Raw genomic sequence first — 18,111 nt, 5'->3', positions numbered from 1 at the left:
GGACGGGTTCACCGCTCGGTATGGACGCTCGGCATTCCATGGGACCCACCGAGGGCGCATAGTCTCCATTCCAGCTCACTTCTCGGACCCAGACGATCGCCAGCTAGTCCAGCGGCCAGCCCAGAACGAGCTGCGTGGGCAACCGTGGTGGGATTCCGGGAAGCAAACTGGCCCCGGGCCCTACACAGCTCCACCAGGCTCTCGTCCGCCCTCCCACCTAAGAGCCGGAGGATGGTGCCGGGGCGCTCTGGTGGGGCTGCTGGTGTCCGGCGTCTGCAGCCGGACGCTCCCAGTCGTGTTAGCCGCGTGCGCTCGCAGTTCGGAGGCAGCCACCCCCGCTGCTGACAGGTGCTGCCCAGAGGGCGCCGGGTGCGGTCCCTGGAGCAGCTGGGCGCGCACGCCCCGGTGCGTGCCGCTTCCTGAGCTCGGAGCCAGCGAGGAGAGGCAGCCAGGGCGCGGCCTGGGGGACTCCAGTGGACTGGAGCCGCAGAGCTCGGAGCTAGAAACTTTGCAGGCACGGCGGCCGGGATTAGGTGACAGCCCCGGTTCATCCCAGCAGGTGCGGGAGGAAGAGGCGGCGCCGGAGTCCCGCGGCCGGAGAGCCTCGGAGGCGGCGGCGGCGGCGGCATCTTGTCCCCGAGCTGGCCTGAAGCCGTTGGGCACTCCGGGATTCTGCTGCTGCGCCCGCCGCCGTCGCCACCACCGTGGGGCTCCGGGAGGAGGCGCAGCCGGAGAGGGCGGAGGAGAAGCAGGAGGAGGAGGAGGAGGAGGAGCAGGGAAAAAGAGGAGCAGGGGGTGGAGGATGGAGCCCCGGGCTGCCGCGGCCGGCGAGCCCGAGCCTGCGGCGGCGTCCTCCTCCTCCTTCCAGGCCCGGCTCTGGAAGAACCTGCAGCTGGGGGTGGGCAAGAGCAAGGGCGGCGGGGGCGGTCGCGCGGGGGGCCCGGAGCGCCGCACTGCGGACACCCCATCGCCCTCCCCGCCGCCCCCCAGGGGGACGCGGGACGCCCTGGCCGGCGTGGGTGGCGCGGGGAGCAGGTGGAGCGGCTTCAAGAAGCGGAAGCAAGTGCTGGACAGAGTCTTCTCCTCCTCTCAGCCCAACCTGTGCTGCTCCTCGCCGGAGCCCCTCGAGCCCGGCGGCGCGGGCAGAGCGGAGCAGGGGTCCACACTGCGCCGCCGGATCCGCGAGCACTTGCTCCCCGCCGGAAAGGGGCCCGCAGCAGCCGCCGGAGCAGCCGGCGTGACGCCTCCTGCTGGACTCTCCCCCGACTCGGCTCCCTCTTCTTCCGCCTCGTCCTCCCTGTCCTCCTCGCCCCAGCCGCCCCCGAGGGGGGACCACGCCCGAGATGAGGGTACACGGCATCGGGGCCCCGGGGCGCACTTGTGCCATCAGAAGAGCTCTTCTCTGCCGGGCACCGCCTGCCTGGAGCAGTTGCTGGAGCCGCCGCTGCTTCCTGCTGAGCCAGCGCAGAGCCCCGCGGAGCCCCGGACCCCGGAGAAGGACGAGGAGCACGGCAGCAGCCAGGTGAGTGCCACGTAGGCGCGGCCAGGGACTAGGTGCGTGGGGCCACGCCTACAGCTTCAGGCGCTCACAGCCCTGGGGGCTGGGGGTGGGGAGAGGGCGGCGCTACCAAGTAGATGAAACGGTGGAAAGAAAACATCTCGCTGCTGTTTAGTGAAGATAGAGTTATGACTTGCACCTGACCTTTGATAGAAATGACACCTGTCGCCAGACGCAGTTTGGGTAGCTTTATGAGTGGCCCATGAAAAGTTACACATAAAGTGGATACTTTTTGGAGGTTTCCTGAAAGGAGATGTCCAGTTGTCTCACCTTGGCAAAAGAAAACAATGAACAAACCCAACAACTTAAAAAAAAAAAAAATTAGAACCATGTGTGGCGGTGTGGAGGGGGCATCATTTGAAGCAAATAGCTGGCAGGAAGGAATCGATGTACGGAGAGGTGTATTAATGGCAGTTGTGAGGTTATGTGCTGGGAAGCCTTATCGCAGGAGTCTGATCCCGTAGTCCCTTCTTGAAACACTGCTGCGAGTGGATCATTGCCCACACGTGACAGCAGAGCACCTCATCCGAGTTAGCCTCACGCATGTGCTCCTATGACCCTTTCTAACTTTCAACAGTCATCTGAAACCCTTGCTTTTAAAGTATGCTGCTTTATACATCATGTTGATTTTGCTCAGACAAGAGTCAAGTTTTTCATGTGCTTTTATTAAAAATGTTACTTATAGAAGCACTAACATGTCCCACTGAGCGGCTGATTTTATTCCCTCAGTTTTGAAGAGACAATGCTCTCTTTTGTAAATGTTTATCAAATCATGTTAATGTTAGAAAATATTTTGGAAGTTCCATTCTGCCAGAGACCTAAAGAACTGTTTTCTCCCAATATATCTTAGTTTGTTCAAACTCTTTCATAATTTTGACTCTGATTATGTTAGATGAATGACATATATATTTAAACTTTAGTTATTAAAAGCTGAGCTACAAAAAATATCAGGCCGTGTTTTAAAGGGTAACGTATGGGAATAGATAGACTTTCAGTTAAATTTTTTTTATGGTTTATTGGCTAATGTATTAGTGTAGTTTTAGAAAATAAACCAGAGTATCAGTATGTTTTATTGCTTGATAAACACAATTGTTTGTGGTAAGCAAACTTACCTGATGTCTAGAAAAAGATTTTATTTTCAGAAGAGTAAGTAGAGATAATACAGACAGAAAGACTAAATACATTTACCTTTGCTGTCATCTTGAAAGCAAACTGGATAGAACCCCTTGTTTGATTTCAAAAGCAGAGTTTAAAAATGGTTTTAAAAGGATGTTTTTAGTTATTGTAGATGAATACTATATATGAAAAGAAGTATTTATATCTATTTTATTGACATAATAATTGTGCATAGTTATGGAGTACAATGTGATGTTTCAATACTCGTAATTGGCAGAACTTTCAAAATTTTCTTGCTAATTTGAAAAAGGAAGTATTTATTTCTGAGTGTGTACAAAATCCTAATGTATAGGAATTTAGAGTTGGGGGACTGTTTAAATTTTGTTTTTCTTAGCTTTTGCTATCCAGAATAATAGAACAATAAATAATAATTAAATTATTTTGGAAGGTATATATCATATTACTGTGAATGTTAACTTACTAAATCACTTTGCAGTTCACTGAACCAAGATATTTTCAACCCAAAAGTAGAGAATTCTGAATTAATCTTTGTTACTTTTTACCAAATTGTTTTCAGAAACTATCAATCTTTATTTTAAAAAATACTACCGTGTATGTATGAATTTTGTATACAAAAGATCTGCACTTAATGTTGAATAAGATACTAAACTAATATTATTGTGTGCCTTAACCATATGCTAGGCACTTTATAGCCTTACATGATTTAATTCTTATAGCAGTCCTCTGTGATAGAAGTTCTTATTGTCATGGTATGGGTTAGAAAACCAGTGCTCAAAAAAGTTAAATAACCTTTCAAGGGTCACATGGTTAATAAATGACAGGGAAAGTTTTTGTTCTCAAGTCAGTCTCCAGAATCTTTTCCCATTATTACAGATACCTTTGACAACTTTTACTTGTTTTTTTTGAGATGACTTTGGTCTTACTAATTGATAGCAGAGCCTTGAAACTTTACATATTCAAAAGTTTTTTCCCCATCCCTACATACAATCAGTTCTATGATGGATTAGCTATATGAGTATTAATTTGTAATTTGTTCTGTGATGCATTGTTGCATATCATATCACATATACAAATGACATTATTAATCACAGTCTATAATCCTACAGAATCTCTTCATTATAAAAAATCGGCATTTCAATGTAGATATAAAAGGAATATCTTTCAAAAAATAGAGGAAAGGTGGAATGTGGGCAGAAAGAACAATAAGTCCTGAGGGGGTTGCTCGGTGCCAGAAGGTCCCAGGGAGAGGCACCATTGTTGGTCCCCAGCGTCTGCTGCTCATGGAACCTTGTTCCCTAAGAAGCAAAGAGTTTTCTCTGTGTGAGTCACCTATGTGGTTTTCATTGGCACTCTTTCACCAACGGAGAAGAGAGAAGGATTCTTCAGTCCTCTAAATACCTCTCTGTCCAATTTAAAGGAGCTCAGCTCACCTTTAAATGCGGAAGAGAAAGAATGGAATTGGAACCTGGGGCTGGCAGAGGACTCCTTAAGCTGCCCAGGAGTAGGCTTAGCTCTGCAGAGCCCTTCCAAGCTTCCTGCCTGTCTCACAGACCTTTACTTGCTCTCTAGCACCTCAACGCTGAAGATACCTGGGTGTGGGGAGGGAGTTGGTAGCACATGCAGATTTCAGTTTTATTCATAGTTCACAAGCACAGCTGGGTATGCATGAAAGAAAAGACAAATAAAAGCACTTAATACATCTTCAGATTGCCTAGATAAAAAGAACTTTCTTTGAAGTCAGAAAGAAAATTTGTTGCAAAAGTAGGCAAATTATTTATTTTTTTCTCTAATTTTCTGCTTGATCCTGGCATCAGCCGTATTCTCCAACACACTCCTGTCCTCTCCACACCCCCAGCCCAGCATGAGGCCCCAACAACATATGTGCACAGTCTCTGACATTAGGTGGAGATGTTAAACAAAAGCAAAAAATCAGTATGGACTGCTGGGGAAAGACATTTGGAAGTCACTGGTGTCCATAATTAAAAGTGAACAAGCCCCACCGCCTCCCATGCCCCTGCCAGCCCTCTCGTTATTATGTTTTCTTTAGCCAAATGTACCTCTGAAACACTCACTAACAGACTTAATAATGCCTTGTTGTTGGACATGTGCATTATTTAGTGTTCTGTTTTGAGAGTAAGAAAAAAAAAAAAAAAAGAAATCTGTTTCTTTCCACTGATTCTAGTTCATGCATTGGGCCATATTGTCATACCAGATGCATTTCATTTTCTAAAACACAGTTGGGAAAGATGCTTTCTCAATTTGTGTGCATATCAAAAATATGCCAATTTTATGTATTCCGTCTTGATGAGTTACTAAAATTACATTTTGCTGGAATCAGAAAGTTAGTATTTTTAAGACAAAGAGTGAAGAACAAATATGCTGCATTTTTTAGTGTTTTAACAAAAAGTATGTAGTGTTTATGAATGCTAAATTTTTATTGTTTTTTCTCTTTTAAATAAATTTTGTTAAAATTGCTTTCACAGAGGAGAAGAAATATTTTTGAAAGGAAGTGGGTAAGTTATTCAGTGTATGAAAGAAATATTTTGAAACACAGCAAGAAGAATATCCGTTCATTTTGACGTAATTCCTAAAACACAGCTCTAAGCCCCTACAAATACTGGAAACATTTTCTATGATTAAGTCTATACATGAAGTACATCTTGCTTCATTAATGATCAGACTATTTAAAAAAAGCCTGCATTTTCAAAATAACTTAAAAATGTGATTTGGGTTAGTTTTTGGTATTTTTCAGGTGTTTTTAATAATACTTCAAAGAACACAACTTAGTCTTAAGATAGGGACAGATTTAAAAACACAATTCATAATCTAAAGGACTAAAAGCACTAAAAAAATCGAATAATCTCAAAATCAAGCCCCTAAAAGGAATGTTAGTAACGTTATACCAGTCTAGTTTTAGAAATTATTCTTTGTAAATTCAAAGTGGGAGAGGGTGAACGAGATGTTAGGACATTTTGGAGCAGACGTTAGAACATTTCAAAGTGGAGTTTGACGTGTGATAGCGTTCTTAAAAAATACAGGGATCATCAGTTTATTCCAAAGAAAGAGAGTAAACAGAGTGATAGGTTTACTTTGGAGTGGAACATTTCCTTTAACTTAATTGTTGTGTGTATCTGGCAGATTTGGGTAGAGCTGGGAGTCTTGTATATACAGAAGCATTATTGTGTAGATGCTCTGAGACATTGGCCTGAAACAGCAAGTGCTCAGTAAGCATTAGCAATACTGTTGTTGTTGTTATTATTATTGGACAGTATATTGAAGTTTTTGTGATGGCCACGATTACAAATAAGTGGGTGGTTGAAGAAAATTAGCAGGGAGCTTTGCCAGTCCTTTTCATTTAAGATATAAATTATTTCACTTGCAGTAGTGGAGAAAGTAGCCCAGGATTAACAAAGCTTGTGCCGGTGACATCACAACTTCACATAGTAATGACAAAAATCTTACATTATGTTTAGAAAGTATGTGTGCATCATCATGGAAGAATGTACTTTGAGGGAGAAAATAGGATTAGTCATAAAAAACAGGACAAATATTCCCTGCCCCCTCTCTTTTGCCCTGTCGTTTGGAAATAATGGATGATTTCACAAAATAAAGATTAATAATGTATCTTTGTTACTTCCAGGAAACATATAATGTGGTTCCTTTGCTTATAATGATTATTAAAACATTTTCCAACCCTAGATTAATGAAGAGTGAATATATCTAGATAATTTTGTATGCATTGATGAAATCTTCAGATTCAAAAATTAGGTTCGTGTATTTTTTTCTTGATCCATACCTATTTATAACATTACAGCAGACATCTGTTTTAGATAAGAAAAATTAATTTTTTGAAATTGGAAACTCTTTGCTTTGACTTTTTTTATTTGCTGCTAGTAAACTTACTAAAAATTACATATTTACCTGTCTCAATAAATCAAGCATTCTAAATAAAACCGTTTCCTGTTAACTGAGGGTCAGAATTTGAATACTGACTTTTTTGGTTTAATATGAATGAAGTAGGTATTATTCTAAAACTTGCTTTATAAAAGCTTGCTGGTTTTCAGAAAATTAGAGTATTCACTGTACCTATTTATGACACGTTTACCTTTCTGTAAAATTAGTTATTGAACCAAAGGTGAAACATCCTTTTCTCAAGTCATTTATTCCCTTTGCAAATAATCTTTACTGTCTTTGTGAATTTTGATTTGTCAGCACTATTGAAAATACCATCTATTTTTTTTTACACCATTAACTTTATGTGCCATTTTAATTTCCTTGTCACCATCAACCTTTTCTTCTAGCTCACGTTGCATTGCTCTTACTGTATCAAGTGTGGGAAATGATTACTATCCCCTGACTAGTCAAGATTTTATCCAAATGTATTTTCCCCTTTAATGTGTACCAGTTTCTTATCATTAGAAACTTTTTTTCCCCAGGAGAATATCAGGTCACAATTTCCCTAACGTCCCCAAATATTTGCATTTAACATTAGTCTGAATGTAAACAACATGAAAAACTGTATTTTCAATATTATGAGATTTAAAAGTCCTGTCTACTACCTGCTTGAGGGAACAATTTGCCTATGAAGTCTCTTGAGATATTTTATACCAGCCTTATTTCTCATTCTCTTGGTCTCTAAGCTATCTGGAAAATTATAACACATGACAGACAAGTGTACGTCTGGGCATTTTAGGATCACTGCACCCTCCTAATCCCACGTGTTTTATTTAGAGAGGCTCCTTTAGTGTTAGCAAGCTGAACCCATATTACTGAAGCCTGAGCTACTCTCACTTGCTTCACCAGCTCTACTAGAGTGGAATTTGGCAAGACTTAGTACACTTGACCTATTGAATTGGCATCATAAAACAGTTCAGGAGAAGACTAATCAATAAATGGTTGCTGAATGAATGAAGGGATGAATGAATGGGCGAGAGCTGTTCAGAGATAAGGTCTCTGGAAAACCTTCAACATTGCTTTATGGTTGCATAATGATGTTCTTGCCTTCTTGATTCCAAGTCCTTTTAAGCCTGGCAGATATATTTGACATTCCTTTCCTCCCTCAGCTGTGGCTGGGCTTTTCCTAACCTAGACTTTGATTCTGGTTCTTGTCTTCAGGCATGAAGGAAGAACATGACACCTACTAAGTGGCTTCCATATTGTGCTCCCAAGGAAGATGGAGGACAGTCCTGTTTCTGAGGTCTCTGACTCAGGGTATCCTTCTTTTGCACCCAAGTCTCCCTGTCTGGCCTCTGACATTGCAGCTACACATCTGGATTCTTGACAGCTGCTGACATCCTCACTCAGTTGTGCCTTTGACTCTTGAATTCTGCTTGGACCTTAGCTCAAAACACTTTCCTCCCTGCTTCACTGCCACTTCTCCTCAACCCATCTCTTTGACCTGTGTTTTGTACTTAACACTCTTTTCCTGCATCCCCTACCATCTTTTGGGAAATGCCTCCTTTCTTCTCTTTTCTTCCGGCCATGACTCAGATTAAAAGCCAAATCTTGACCAAAAATTCCGTTTTCACCAGCCTGGTCCATTCTCCTGAGTAAGTGCCAAGTATGTGAGTGTAGTTCAGAAATTTGGCCAGTTGATGTTCATAGCCACCTCCTGTCTAATACTGACCCTAGTTGTAAAACACCAAAGACTTCCTCCAGAAAACTGCACTGCTGGTGAACTGCATTTGCTTAAAGGATGTTTCTTCCCCTACAGGACAGGACTAGAGCTGATTTTTCACCGAGCACGGTTCATTGTCTCTGTTCCCACTCCCTTCCTGCCTGTTTTTAAACATCTCACCATGCCTACCCTTTAACATCAACACCCTCTTTCTTAGTCTTCCCTGCTTTTTTCTTTCTCCTTAATATTCTCCCTCACCCTGACTCACTGTCTACTTGCAGGACTTGATTTTTATAACTAATCATTAAGTATCTAGAGATGTGCTGTCCCGTATGGAAGCCACTAACCATATTTAGCTATTGAACTCTGGAAATGTGGCTAGTTAGAATTGAGATGTGCTATAAGTCCAAAATGCACACTGAATTTTGAAGACTTAATACAAAGAAATTTCTCATTACTAAATTTTTATATCGATTGCATGTTGCAATAATATTTTGCATATATCGGGTTAAATTAAATATAATATAAAAGTTAATTTCACCTGTCATTTTTAATTTTTTAAAACTATGGTGATTAAAAATTTAAAATTACATACGTAGCTCTCATTTGTATTTCTACTGGACAGCACTGATCTAAGGCAGGGTTTTCAAACACCAAACTTCAATGCAATGAACCAAGAGGGTTTGGTGTGGCCACGGTGGACCAGGGAGCCCATGCCCTCTTGAAGGAGCAGCTGCTTCTCAGCTCCAGCTGGTTACTGCCTCCTAGGAAAGAAGCCGTGTTGTCAGAACTTCTAGATTCTTTAATAGAAGCTAAAACCCCAGATTTTTATGTGAAGTCTCCAGTTTGTTGAATTTTTGACAAATAATTTGTATATTTTTAAGTGTTACAGGCCAAATAAAATATATGTCTCTGGATTGAATTTAGCTATCAGTTTGAACTTCTGAGTCAGAGAGCTCACATCTGATTTCTCCCCACCCCTCCCTGCAAGTACGGGCCATCTATCATCTGGGATCTAGGAGGTGTCAATACATTTTACAAAATAATGAAATGAGTTCACCAGCCAGGTGAAATGAGTGGTGGAATAAAAGTCAGAATGCAGCGGGTTGAGGGGTATGTGGAAAGATAGTTAGGTGGGGACAGGGAGAGTGGCCAAGCAATTTGATTCCATACAGGGGATAAAAGAGATTGGTAGTGGGGGAACGATGCTGAAAATGGGTCATGGGAAACTTTGTTTTAATAGAGCTCGCCAGAGTAGATTGATGAGCCAGAGCCTGTGGGGGAGAGAGAAGTTGAAGATAAAGGAGAAGGGGGGATTATTAATGGGGTATAGTCCCCAAGGACATGTGTTGGGATAGGTCCCACAAACCAGGGTGAAGCCTCCTCTGCCACTGTAGACGGAAGGAGACAGTGTGGACGTGGATGCAGGGAAGTCTGTAGGTTTGGTGGCAGCAATTTGAGGTGTCCTACCTGGTGGCCTCTGCCTTGTTTTGAAATGTGACTAGGATTTGGACTCAGGAATATGGTAAAAGAATATCGCCATGGTCACAAAGGCAAATAAGTGTCATGTGTATGCAAGAAGTAGGGAGTCAGTAGTGGGACTAAAGCCAAGGGTGTGGGCAGGGGGGTAGTGGGAGTAAATGTGCAACTGAAGGTGTGGCCAGATGTGGGAGAGGAGGAGTGTCCTCTAGGGCACAACAGGGAGCCCTGGAGGCATTTGAGCAGGGGAGCGACAGGGCCAAGCTAAGCTTTAGAAGGGTGAAGCTGGCAGTGGAGACAGGAGACCATGTGGAAGCCACAGTAGTCTCAGTGAAAGCCTGGAGTTGGGCAGTGATTTGACCTTGGTGATGGAAGGTTGGAAAGATTTCAAGTTCAGGGATTTGGCTGACTTTCAGAGACAAGGAGAGTGGAAATTATGAATCGCTGCATGCTGTTCCCTTTACTTATGTATTTGATTTTTCCTGGTTCTGTTCAGAAATGCTTTTATTGAAATGTATTTTTTTTTTTTTTTGGTGGTGGGGAGAGTTGAGTTTCGAGTTTGCATTTATGCAGGATGGTTGAGGGTGTCAGATTGCCACCTGTGTACTGTCATAGCTCATATTTTTTGTAATTATTTTGGATTGTTCAGAATAAAATAGTTCTCTTTTTCTCTGCAACATTAGGCACCGAAAGTAGTGAGTGTTAACCAAAAGAAAGAGTAAAACATATGTTTGTCAGTTTAAAAAATCAAGTAAGTCAAGAAAACCACCTACATATCCCTGTTACCTGAACTATTATGGTGCCTGATGTCGGAGAGGCTAAATTGTTGGAGAAATAGTTATAATAAAAGGGTTTGGAATCCAAGGGTTTTGTTGGGAATTTTCATTCTTCAGCAAGGCAGCTTCAGATGTGTTACTATATTCATTCTTTCTCAGATGAAGAGGTTGATCTGTGCACGGCAAATGGTCAATTTCTGAAAATTGCCAGTAGGTATTTTCTCAAAATATCTAGACCCTTAAGCCATATTTGACTCTTGTTTGTTTATTGAAATGTAAAATGGCTTTTGATAAAAGAAGAATTCAGCATTTTTATAGTGGCCTTTGAATAGTATTTTCACCACACCAAATTAGAAGTCTGAGTGTTTTCCAAAATATCTTTTGGGATTGAAGTAGATTTGGAGACAAGTTCCTTGTCACCGCAGAGCTGTTGCCAGGCCTCATGCACAGCGAAGGGCTGTCGCCTGAGTTGCTGGGGCTGTGCCATCTGGGGCTGAGAGCAGGCGGGACTGTAGCTGCCCCCCCCCACCTTTGCTTTTCTCTATTTTTAAAAGTAGGGTCTACCTGTGATTGTGACTTTGCCTGGTTCTGTCTGGCCTAGCATACATGCCAATTCAACTCAATAGAGTTTCAAGTAAAAAAAATAAAAAATTGACATTTGGGCCATTTCCCCAGCCTCTCTGCTGTCTTCGGTCCACTAGGCAGCACGCATTTCCTCTGCTCTCAGGCTGGTGCTTTTGGGATTTCCTCACCTCCTCTGGGGGAATCAGCAGGGATGGGAGGAGACCTTCAGCTTGCAGTTTCCCAGGCCCCACGCACTTTGCCTCTGGGCTTTTCAAGGAAGATGGGGAACACTTTGTAAAGTGTTCTTATACATATTCCTCTCTATCTGACATTTTCACTTGTTCTCACTCCAGCCTTTTTTCTCTGGGCATTTGCCAGGAATATGGAAGAATTACATGGAACTTGCCATAAGAAGATGTTTGTATGTCATGGATAACCAACCATGGTTAATCTGTTGAACTCTGTCACAGGACTGTCCAGGTGGTTTATTATTTAGGTCTTGCTTCTTTCTTCTCTGCTACCTGCCTTTTAGCTATTTCACTTTTCTTTCTTTGCTTGGAAAATGGGCAGAGAAAATAAAGAAAGGACAGTCAGGCAATATTTTCATTAGTAGCTTTTATAATATTTTTTTCATTTCATGGTGAAGTTTATATAATTGGCTCCTGTGGTATATGTGGCATTTTGTATTACTTCAACGTGTGAGGGGTTTTCAAAAAGTTCATGGAAAGATTTGTATTATCTTTTAATTCTATTTTTTCATGAACTTTTTGAAGTGCCCTCGTATGCTTTGCATACACACACACACACACACTAACACACACACTCTCTCTCTCAATGTATGCCTTCACCAGGTAGGATTTATGCACATACCTACTCTTTCATACACATCATATTTTCCCCTGGAGTCAGAAGGAACCAAAAGAACTCCAATATTCTTCCACTTCTAAATTTAATCTTCCACTTTAATCTGATAGTACTAAATTTCAATGATATAATCTTTGCAAATGATTTAAGTTTACATAGTCTGAGAATACATGCAATAAACTGCTTAGCCAAAGAGAAAAAAAGACCCATAGAAGACATAATTTGTGGTTCACTGTGGGGTATATTCTACGAAGAGAATAAGCAATCTTGCCTTGAATTTGAAGTCATATATAAGGGATATTTTTTCTTCAGTAATCATTTTCTTGTAAGATACATCGTATTTACAGCCACCATGGAAGAGAGCTCATTGAATTATTTCCTGAATCCTTTCAAACCCAGATGTCACAATAACGAATGTCTACTGTTAGAATTTTCAAGCCTGGCCTGGCTTTACCCTAACAAAATGATGCTTACAAATACAAAATGGGGAGGCATTTTGGTGAAATTTTCTTTTGATATAGTTATCTTTTCTAGAGAAAAGGTAATACCTTTCTTTAGAATCGTAAAGATGTATTCTCATCATCACAGGAAGCTTGAGAGTTGGTAAATAGCTGAATTACAAACAAATGGATCTGGGACAGCAGAGCTTTTGTTTGTGGTGGCTGCCTAAAGAGTGTTTCATTTTCTGTTAATGATGACATGCTAATGCCTTTCAATGGCTCTACTTGCAAAAATTCTTACACTATTTTATTACTTTATTAATCTTCTTAATTATGTCTGGATTATATTCTGAGTGTTGTATTTACAAATGCCCATTCCATATTTTGCAATCCATTTTTTTTTTTCTTTCTAGGAGTTTAAGTCTAATGTGAATTTCAAGCAACTATACACATTTTGTTTATATTTGGTGCTAGAAATTTGTTGTGTGAACTAGTTTTGTATTAAGTGTGCACGAACTCCTTTATAGTTGTATCTATTGTGGTAGGGCTTGGTCTTTACTACCATGCCTTTGAATGAACTTTTGTTAAATCACAATACACAGTCTGTCTTCCATAGCCATGTTCAGTGCATATGGCAGCTGATGAGTTCCTCCCAGCCCACCCAGCTGGGCTCTCTGCTGGGTTGTACCATCTCACCTCTGGCCTGAGGACAACCCCAACATGTAGGGCCTCTTACCTGGTGCCATTTTAAAATGACACTTTGTAACTAATACTAATAATAGCTAAACATACGTAGCATTTACTATGTATTGGGCACTATTCTAGGTGCTTTGTATATATTAACTAATTTATTTACCACAACACTTAGGTTGATTGTCGTCTGCATTTTCCAGATGAAGAAACTGAGCCACAGGAGATTAATTGATTTACCCAAAATTACAGTATAATTTGAATCTGGGTCTCTGTCACCAGAGTCTGTGCCCTTAGGCACTACAAAGTAGGGCTGTCTGAAGTAGGTTGTGCCTGAGTAACCCAGTTTAGGGAAATAGAACCCCAAGTGAAAATTTGGAATGGAGTTGTAAAGCCTCATCCTCCTGCCCATCTCAGTAGTGACATTCCAGCCCTTCTTTGCCACTGCCATCTTTTTCCTGTCTTTCTTATTTCTGAAGGTTATCTCATAACGAGTAAATTTAATAAAAAATAGATTAAGTGTAATGGTTAGAAGATTTGGGGGTCAGACATAATTCTGACTTACTACTTAGTACTTACCGGTGGTAAGCCACTTAAGGTCTCTGATTGCTACAAAAAGTTGTAGCTGGCAACTTTTAAATGACAGTTTTACTTAAAAAATTTTTTGCTCACCAGGTACACCACTAGATCATCATCATCATTATTTTTGTTATTGATGTTATTAGTATTGTTGGGAACATGCTATAAATTACAACACCCTTATAATTATGTGTTTTCTATATTCTATAGCCTCATCTCATTTCTGTCATTAATGCTTTCTTGTCCCTTGAAAGGCATGGTATTAGGGGAAGAAAATGAAATAGATCTATTTGCTAGGCATTCTATCCATAGTATCTCAAAAAAAAAAAAAATTGTAGATTATGTACATTATCTCACTTGATCCTCATAGCAGTTTTGACAGAGAGGTATTGTTAGTTTTATTTTACATATAGAACTTCTTAGAGAGGCTGTATACCTTGTCTGTAGCCCTGGTTCTGTCCATAGTAAGCGGCAGACCTTGGGCATTAATGAACATCTGATTTCTGCCAGGGCCATTACTTCCAGGGTCCCTACTACTCTGCTATTAGTGAGGCCATGTCACCACACCAGTGCTAAGTGCACGAATGGCACCCAAACCCATGAATCATGGTTTAGTCTACTTCTCCCTTAGCACCAGCCTTGTTAATGGGTCTGAGTCTCACTACTGTTTTGGAGACACAGCTAGAGGAAGATGCCATTAAAGTATTCAGTGAATGGGAGCGAGTCTGTTTATTTACAGGCTCATTTTCGAAAACTAAGTGAATATTTTTCAGATCCTTCTTGTGAGTTCTGTACATGTATACTGACTTCAATTCATGTTGTTAAAGTACTCTGAAAAATAAAGCAAAATATTCTGTAATTAGTCTAGGAGTTACCATCTCTGGACAGGAAAACAAATTGCTTTCTGAGCATCTAGTTGTTTTTTGAAGATGTCTGTTTGGGCTATATTTTTTTAACAAGGAGAAGGCAAGATATGAGGTAATGTCTTCTGAATTTCACACAACTTCTAATGCTTCTTGGTAATGATAATACCAGCACTCAAATCTTACTCTTGTGCCAGTCACTGTCTTAACTGCTTCACAGGCATTACTTCATTTAATCTTTGTGACAACTCTAAAGGGACAGGAATATTTAGCTTCATTTTATAAACAAATTAATGCAGGCTCAGAAAGGGTGAGAAAATTTCTCAAGGTCAAATGGCCGGCAAGTGGCGGAGCTAGAATTTTGTACCTCACTGGCTGGTTCCAAAACTCCTGAGTCTGACTGCTGTGTTACATAGCTTTCTTCAGCATGGAAGAACTGTTAGGTCTGCTGGTCAGTACTGTCATGTAGCTGTTTTCCAGATGTCTTGGAATGGGAAGAGATTCAGTTAAAATGTTCCATATAATGAACCAGCTCCAGATATGTATAGTCATGCATTGTTTAATGACAGGGATGTATTCTGAGAAATGCATCATTAGGTGATTTTTGTCGTTGTGTGAACATCATAGAATGTATTTACATAAACCTAGATGGTATAGCCTACTACACACCTAGGCTATATGGTATAGCCTATTGCTCTGACCACTGTTGTATATGCAGTCTGTCATTAACTGAAACGTTGTTATGCAGCACATGACTGTATATATGTAGGTGGAAGTTCTTCCAATCCAATACCAATGATTTTAGTAATTCATCTCTCTTCCTTCCTTAAATATCTACCCTGTGGTAGACATGTTATCTCGTTCATACCTTGATAAAGAGGAGAAACCAATCCCTGCTTTCATAGAGCATATCATCTAGTAGAAGAAACTTCCATTACATTTTATAAAAATCATTACCAATTACAATTGTGATAACTAATTAAGAGAAGTACAGAAAACTACAGGAATGAATTGTAAGAGGTCCTAAACTGATCTTGAGAGAAGGGGAGGGGCAGGGAAGGTTTTCCTGAAGAAGTGACATTTAGGATTAAATGCAAAGAATGAATAGGAATTGGCCAGTTTTGGGGAGAAGGGAAGTCAAGGATGTGGTAGATAGTTTTGGGCAGAGAAAACCATGACAGAAGGCACTTAGAAAAATTGCCTGGGAGGTGGAATTTGGTGAATAAGAGGGAAGAGGTGTAGGGGGCGGGCAGGGGGCCTGAGGTGTTGGCAGAGGCCAGATTATGCAGGACCTTGTGGGTCATAGGGAAATTCTGGACTTTAACAAGTACTGAAGCAATTGTGAGAGCCCAGTTGCTCAGCCAAGAGGAGGAGGTCCATTTTCAGGAAAGTTCATGCCTTTGGTCTGGGAATAAATAGCTTTTCTTTGCTGCAATGTGTGGAACTACATTGCACTCACAGCATTGTTTTTTGTAAAGGGATTAGGGAAATAGATTGGGGTTACCTTTTCTCTACTAGGACATGATATTTTTAAAATGTCTACGAGGAATAGAAATACCTAGTGGCTGAAAATATCTTTCCCCTGGAGAAACATGGCATTTTATTCTTCATATTGCTTTTTTAGTGAGTACTATTGGCAGGTAAATGAAGGCAGGAAATGCAATCTAATGTCCCATTATCAGTGCTCAGGGGAGAGATTCTCATAGACAGCACATTTCAGAGCCTACGTAGAGATGAAGATTAGATAAAGCCCAGTGATCCAGATGGTACAGCTGTAAGTTACGGACAACCTATTTTTCGTGAGCTTCCAACTTCTTTCCTGAAGTTAGGGTGGGGGAAAAATGGCAAAGAACTTTGGAAAGTGATTCTGTAAGGAGGTATACATTTAAGAATCTTTGTTGTTTGTTAACATAATCATGGAGTGATTGGGGAAAATGCTTGTTGAACAGATCTAAAGCATAGTGAAGGAAATTTGATTTAAGTTTCATATTTTCGTATATATTTTCTCTGATATAAAATATAGGTCTTATATTTTCAAATACAGCCAATATCCACATTTATGAAACAGATTTGCAGTAATGCTCCCAAAAGCTTAAAATGTGAGAAAGCTCAGCATTACTTTTGGTAAACAATGTTATAGGAGGGAAAAAAAGGAAACATGAAAATTTCTTATGGAGACTATAGTCTGTCAAACAATCTAACTTGAAGTGGCAACGTAAGCCAGGCCACCTGCCACTTTGTGAAAGCTCCGGGTATGGATTCTAGCATGCTGGCAAGTGTGAGTGCTCAGACACTGTACCAAGCCCTGCCATGTTAGGCCTACCAATATGTGCTTTGACCTCCCCAGCCAACTACTACAGTGACTAAAACCCAGGTGATATGAGCTGCCCTAAGCACCCAAGCATTACTGCCATCTGGAGTAGGGAATAGCATCTAGTAAAAATTCTCAGTGGCAGAAACCATGCCCAAGGCAAAAGGGCATCAAGAACTTACATATTCTTTATCTGCTATAATGGAGAAATGTGATGCGGTCTCTTTTTGTTGTTGTTATTCTTTATGAAGCATTCTACTGGAGTCATATCCAAGAAAACACTATACTAATCAAACAGTAAAGAGATTTAACAGTAATTCTAATTCTGTTTAGTTATCATAGACCCTTTTCAGGAACAAATGACAGTTGTGGCATTGTCCTCATAAAGAAACACAAATATACACAAAACCAAAACTGTGCATTCTCCTTCAAGGAAGAAAGTTTAATCCATGGACTCCAGAACCCTTAGTTAAACACTTGGGATAAAAGGAAGGCTCAGTAATAATTCTCATGGAAATAAAATGGCTCTATTAGCAGTACAAAACTTATAACTTGAGTCTCTGCAATTTTACCCATGACCTTTTGTATTTATTTATCCTAAAACTTTGCAGGGTACATAGGTTGATTCTAAGAAGGAAAAATCTGCAGACTGGCCTCCTAGGAAGAGATGCAGATGTGTCCAGAAATAAAAGGTCAGCCGTTGCCTGAAGCATTTACTTAAGAGACCAAGATACAAGTGAAACCCAAATTTGTTTACAATTGAAGTTTCTTGTTAACATGGGACTCTTGTTTTCTGAAAGTTTATTTCTGTTCCCTTCTTATAGAGAGACTGTTCTTTGGGTCTGAACCACTGAGAAGCAAGATTCCTTTACCAGAGGATGTGATATCTGATAGAAGCTTTCTCCGATTATCCTCTTCAGTGGTTGACATTTGTTGTCTATCAGCTATACATGCAAGGAATCTAAAATCTGTTCTAGATTCTGGAGACCAAAGGCCCCTGCCCTCCAGAGTTCCCTCTTAGATGGGGAGATAGTATATTTATGAGGGAACATCAAAAAGTTCTTGGAAATATTTCTATATCTTTTAATTCTATTTTTCCGTGAATTTTTTGAAGTACTCTTACATGTATACTATCTCCCTCATGCATAAAAAATAAAGTCACTACCAGGTAGCATAGACATCCCACTGTTAAATAAATAAAACCATGGGGATTCCTTTCTCAGGAGATAAACA

At 40.8% G+C, this 18,111-nt stretch overlaps 1 protein-coding gene across 4 annotated transcripts in view; it reads left to right on the top strand.

Annotated features, from left to right (window-relative positions):
• The first annotated feature begins 802 nt into the window (after positions 1-802).
• The window catches only part of MCTP1 (multiple C2 and transmembrane domain containing 1), a 536,345-nt gene continuing 519,036 nt past the window's right edge, over positions 803-18,111 (top strand). For all 4 annotated transcript variants that reach the window (XM_063085528.1, XM_063085527.1, XM_063085526.1 and 1 more), the window contains exon 1: positions 803-1,522. In XM_063085528.1, coding sequence (XP_062941598.1) covers positions 803-1,522 — 720 coding nt within the window. The remainder of the gene's footprint in view (positions 1,523-18,111) is intronic.

This window comes from Cynocephalus volans, chromosome 2 (assembly GCF_027409185.1).
Source record: "Cynocephalus volans isolate mCynVol1 chromosome 2, mCynVol1.pri, whole genome shotgun sequence".
In the NCBI taxonomy this organism is placed as follows: Eukaryota; Metazoa; Chordata; class Mammalia; order Dermoptera; family Cynocephalidae; genus Cynocephalus; species Cynocephalus volans.
The sequence above is the reverse complement of the archived record's forward strand: the minus strand, read 5'-3'. Positions and strand labels throughout refer to the sequence as shown.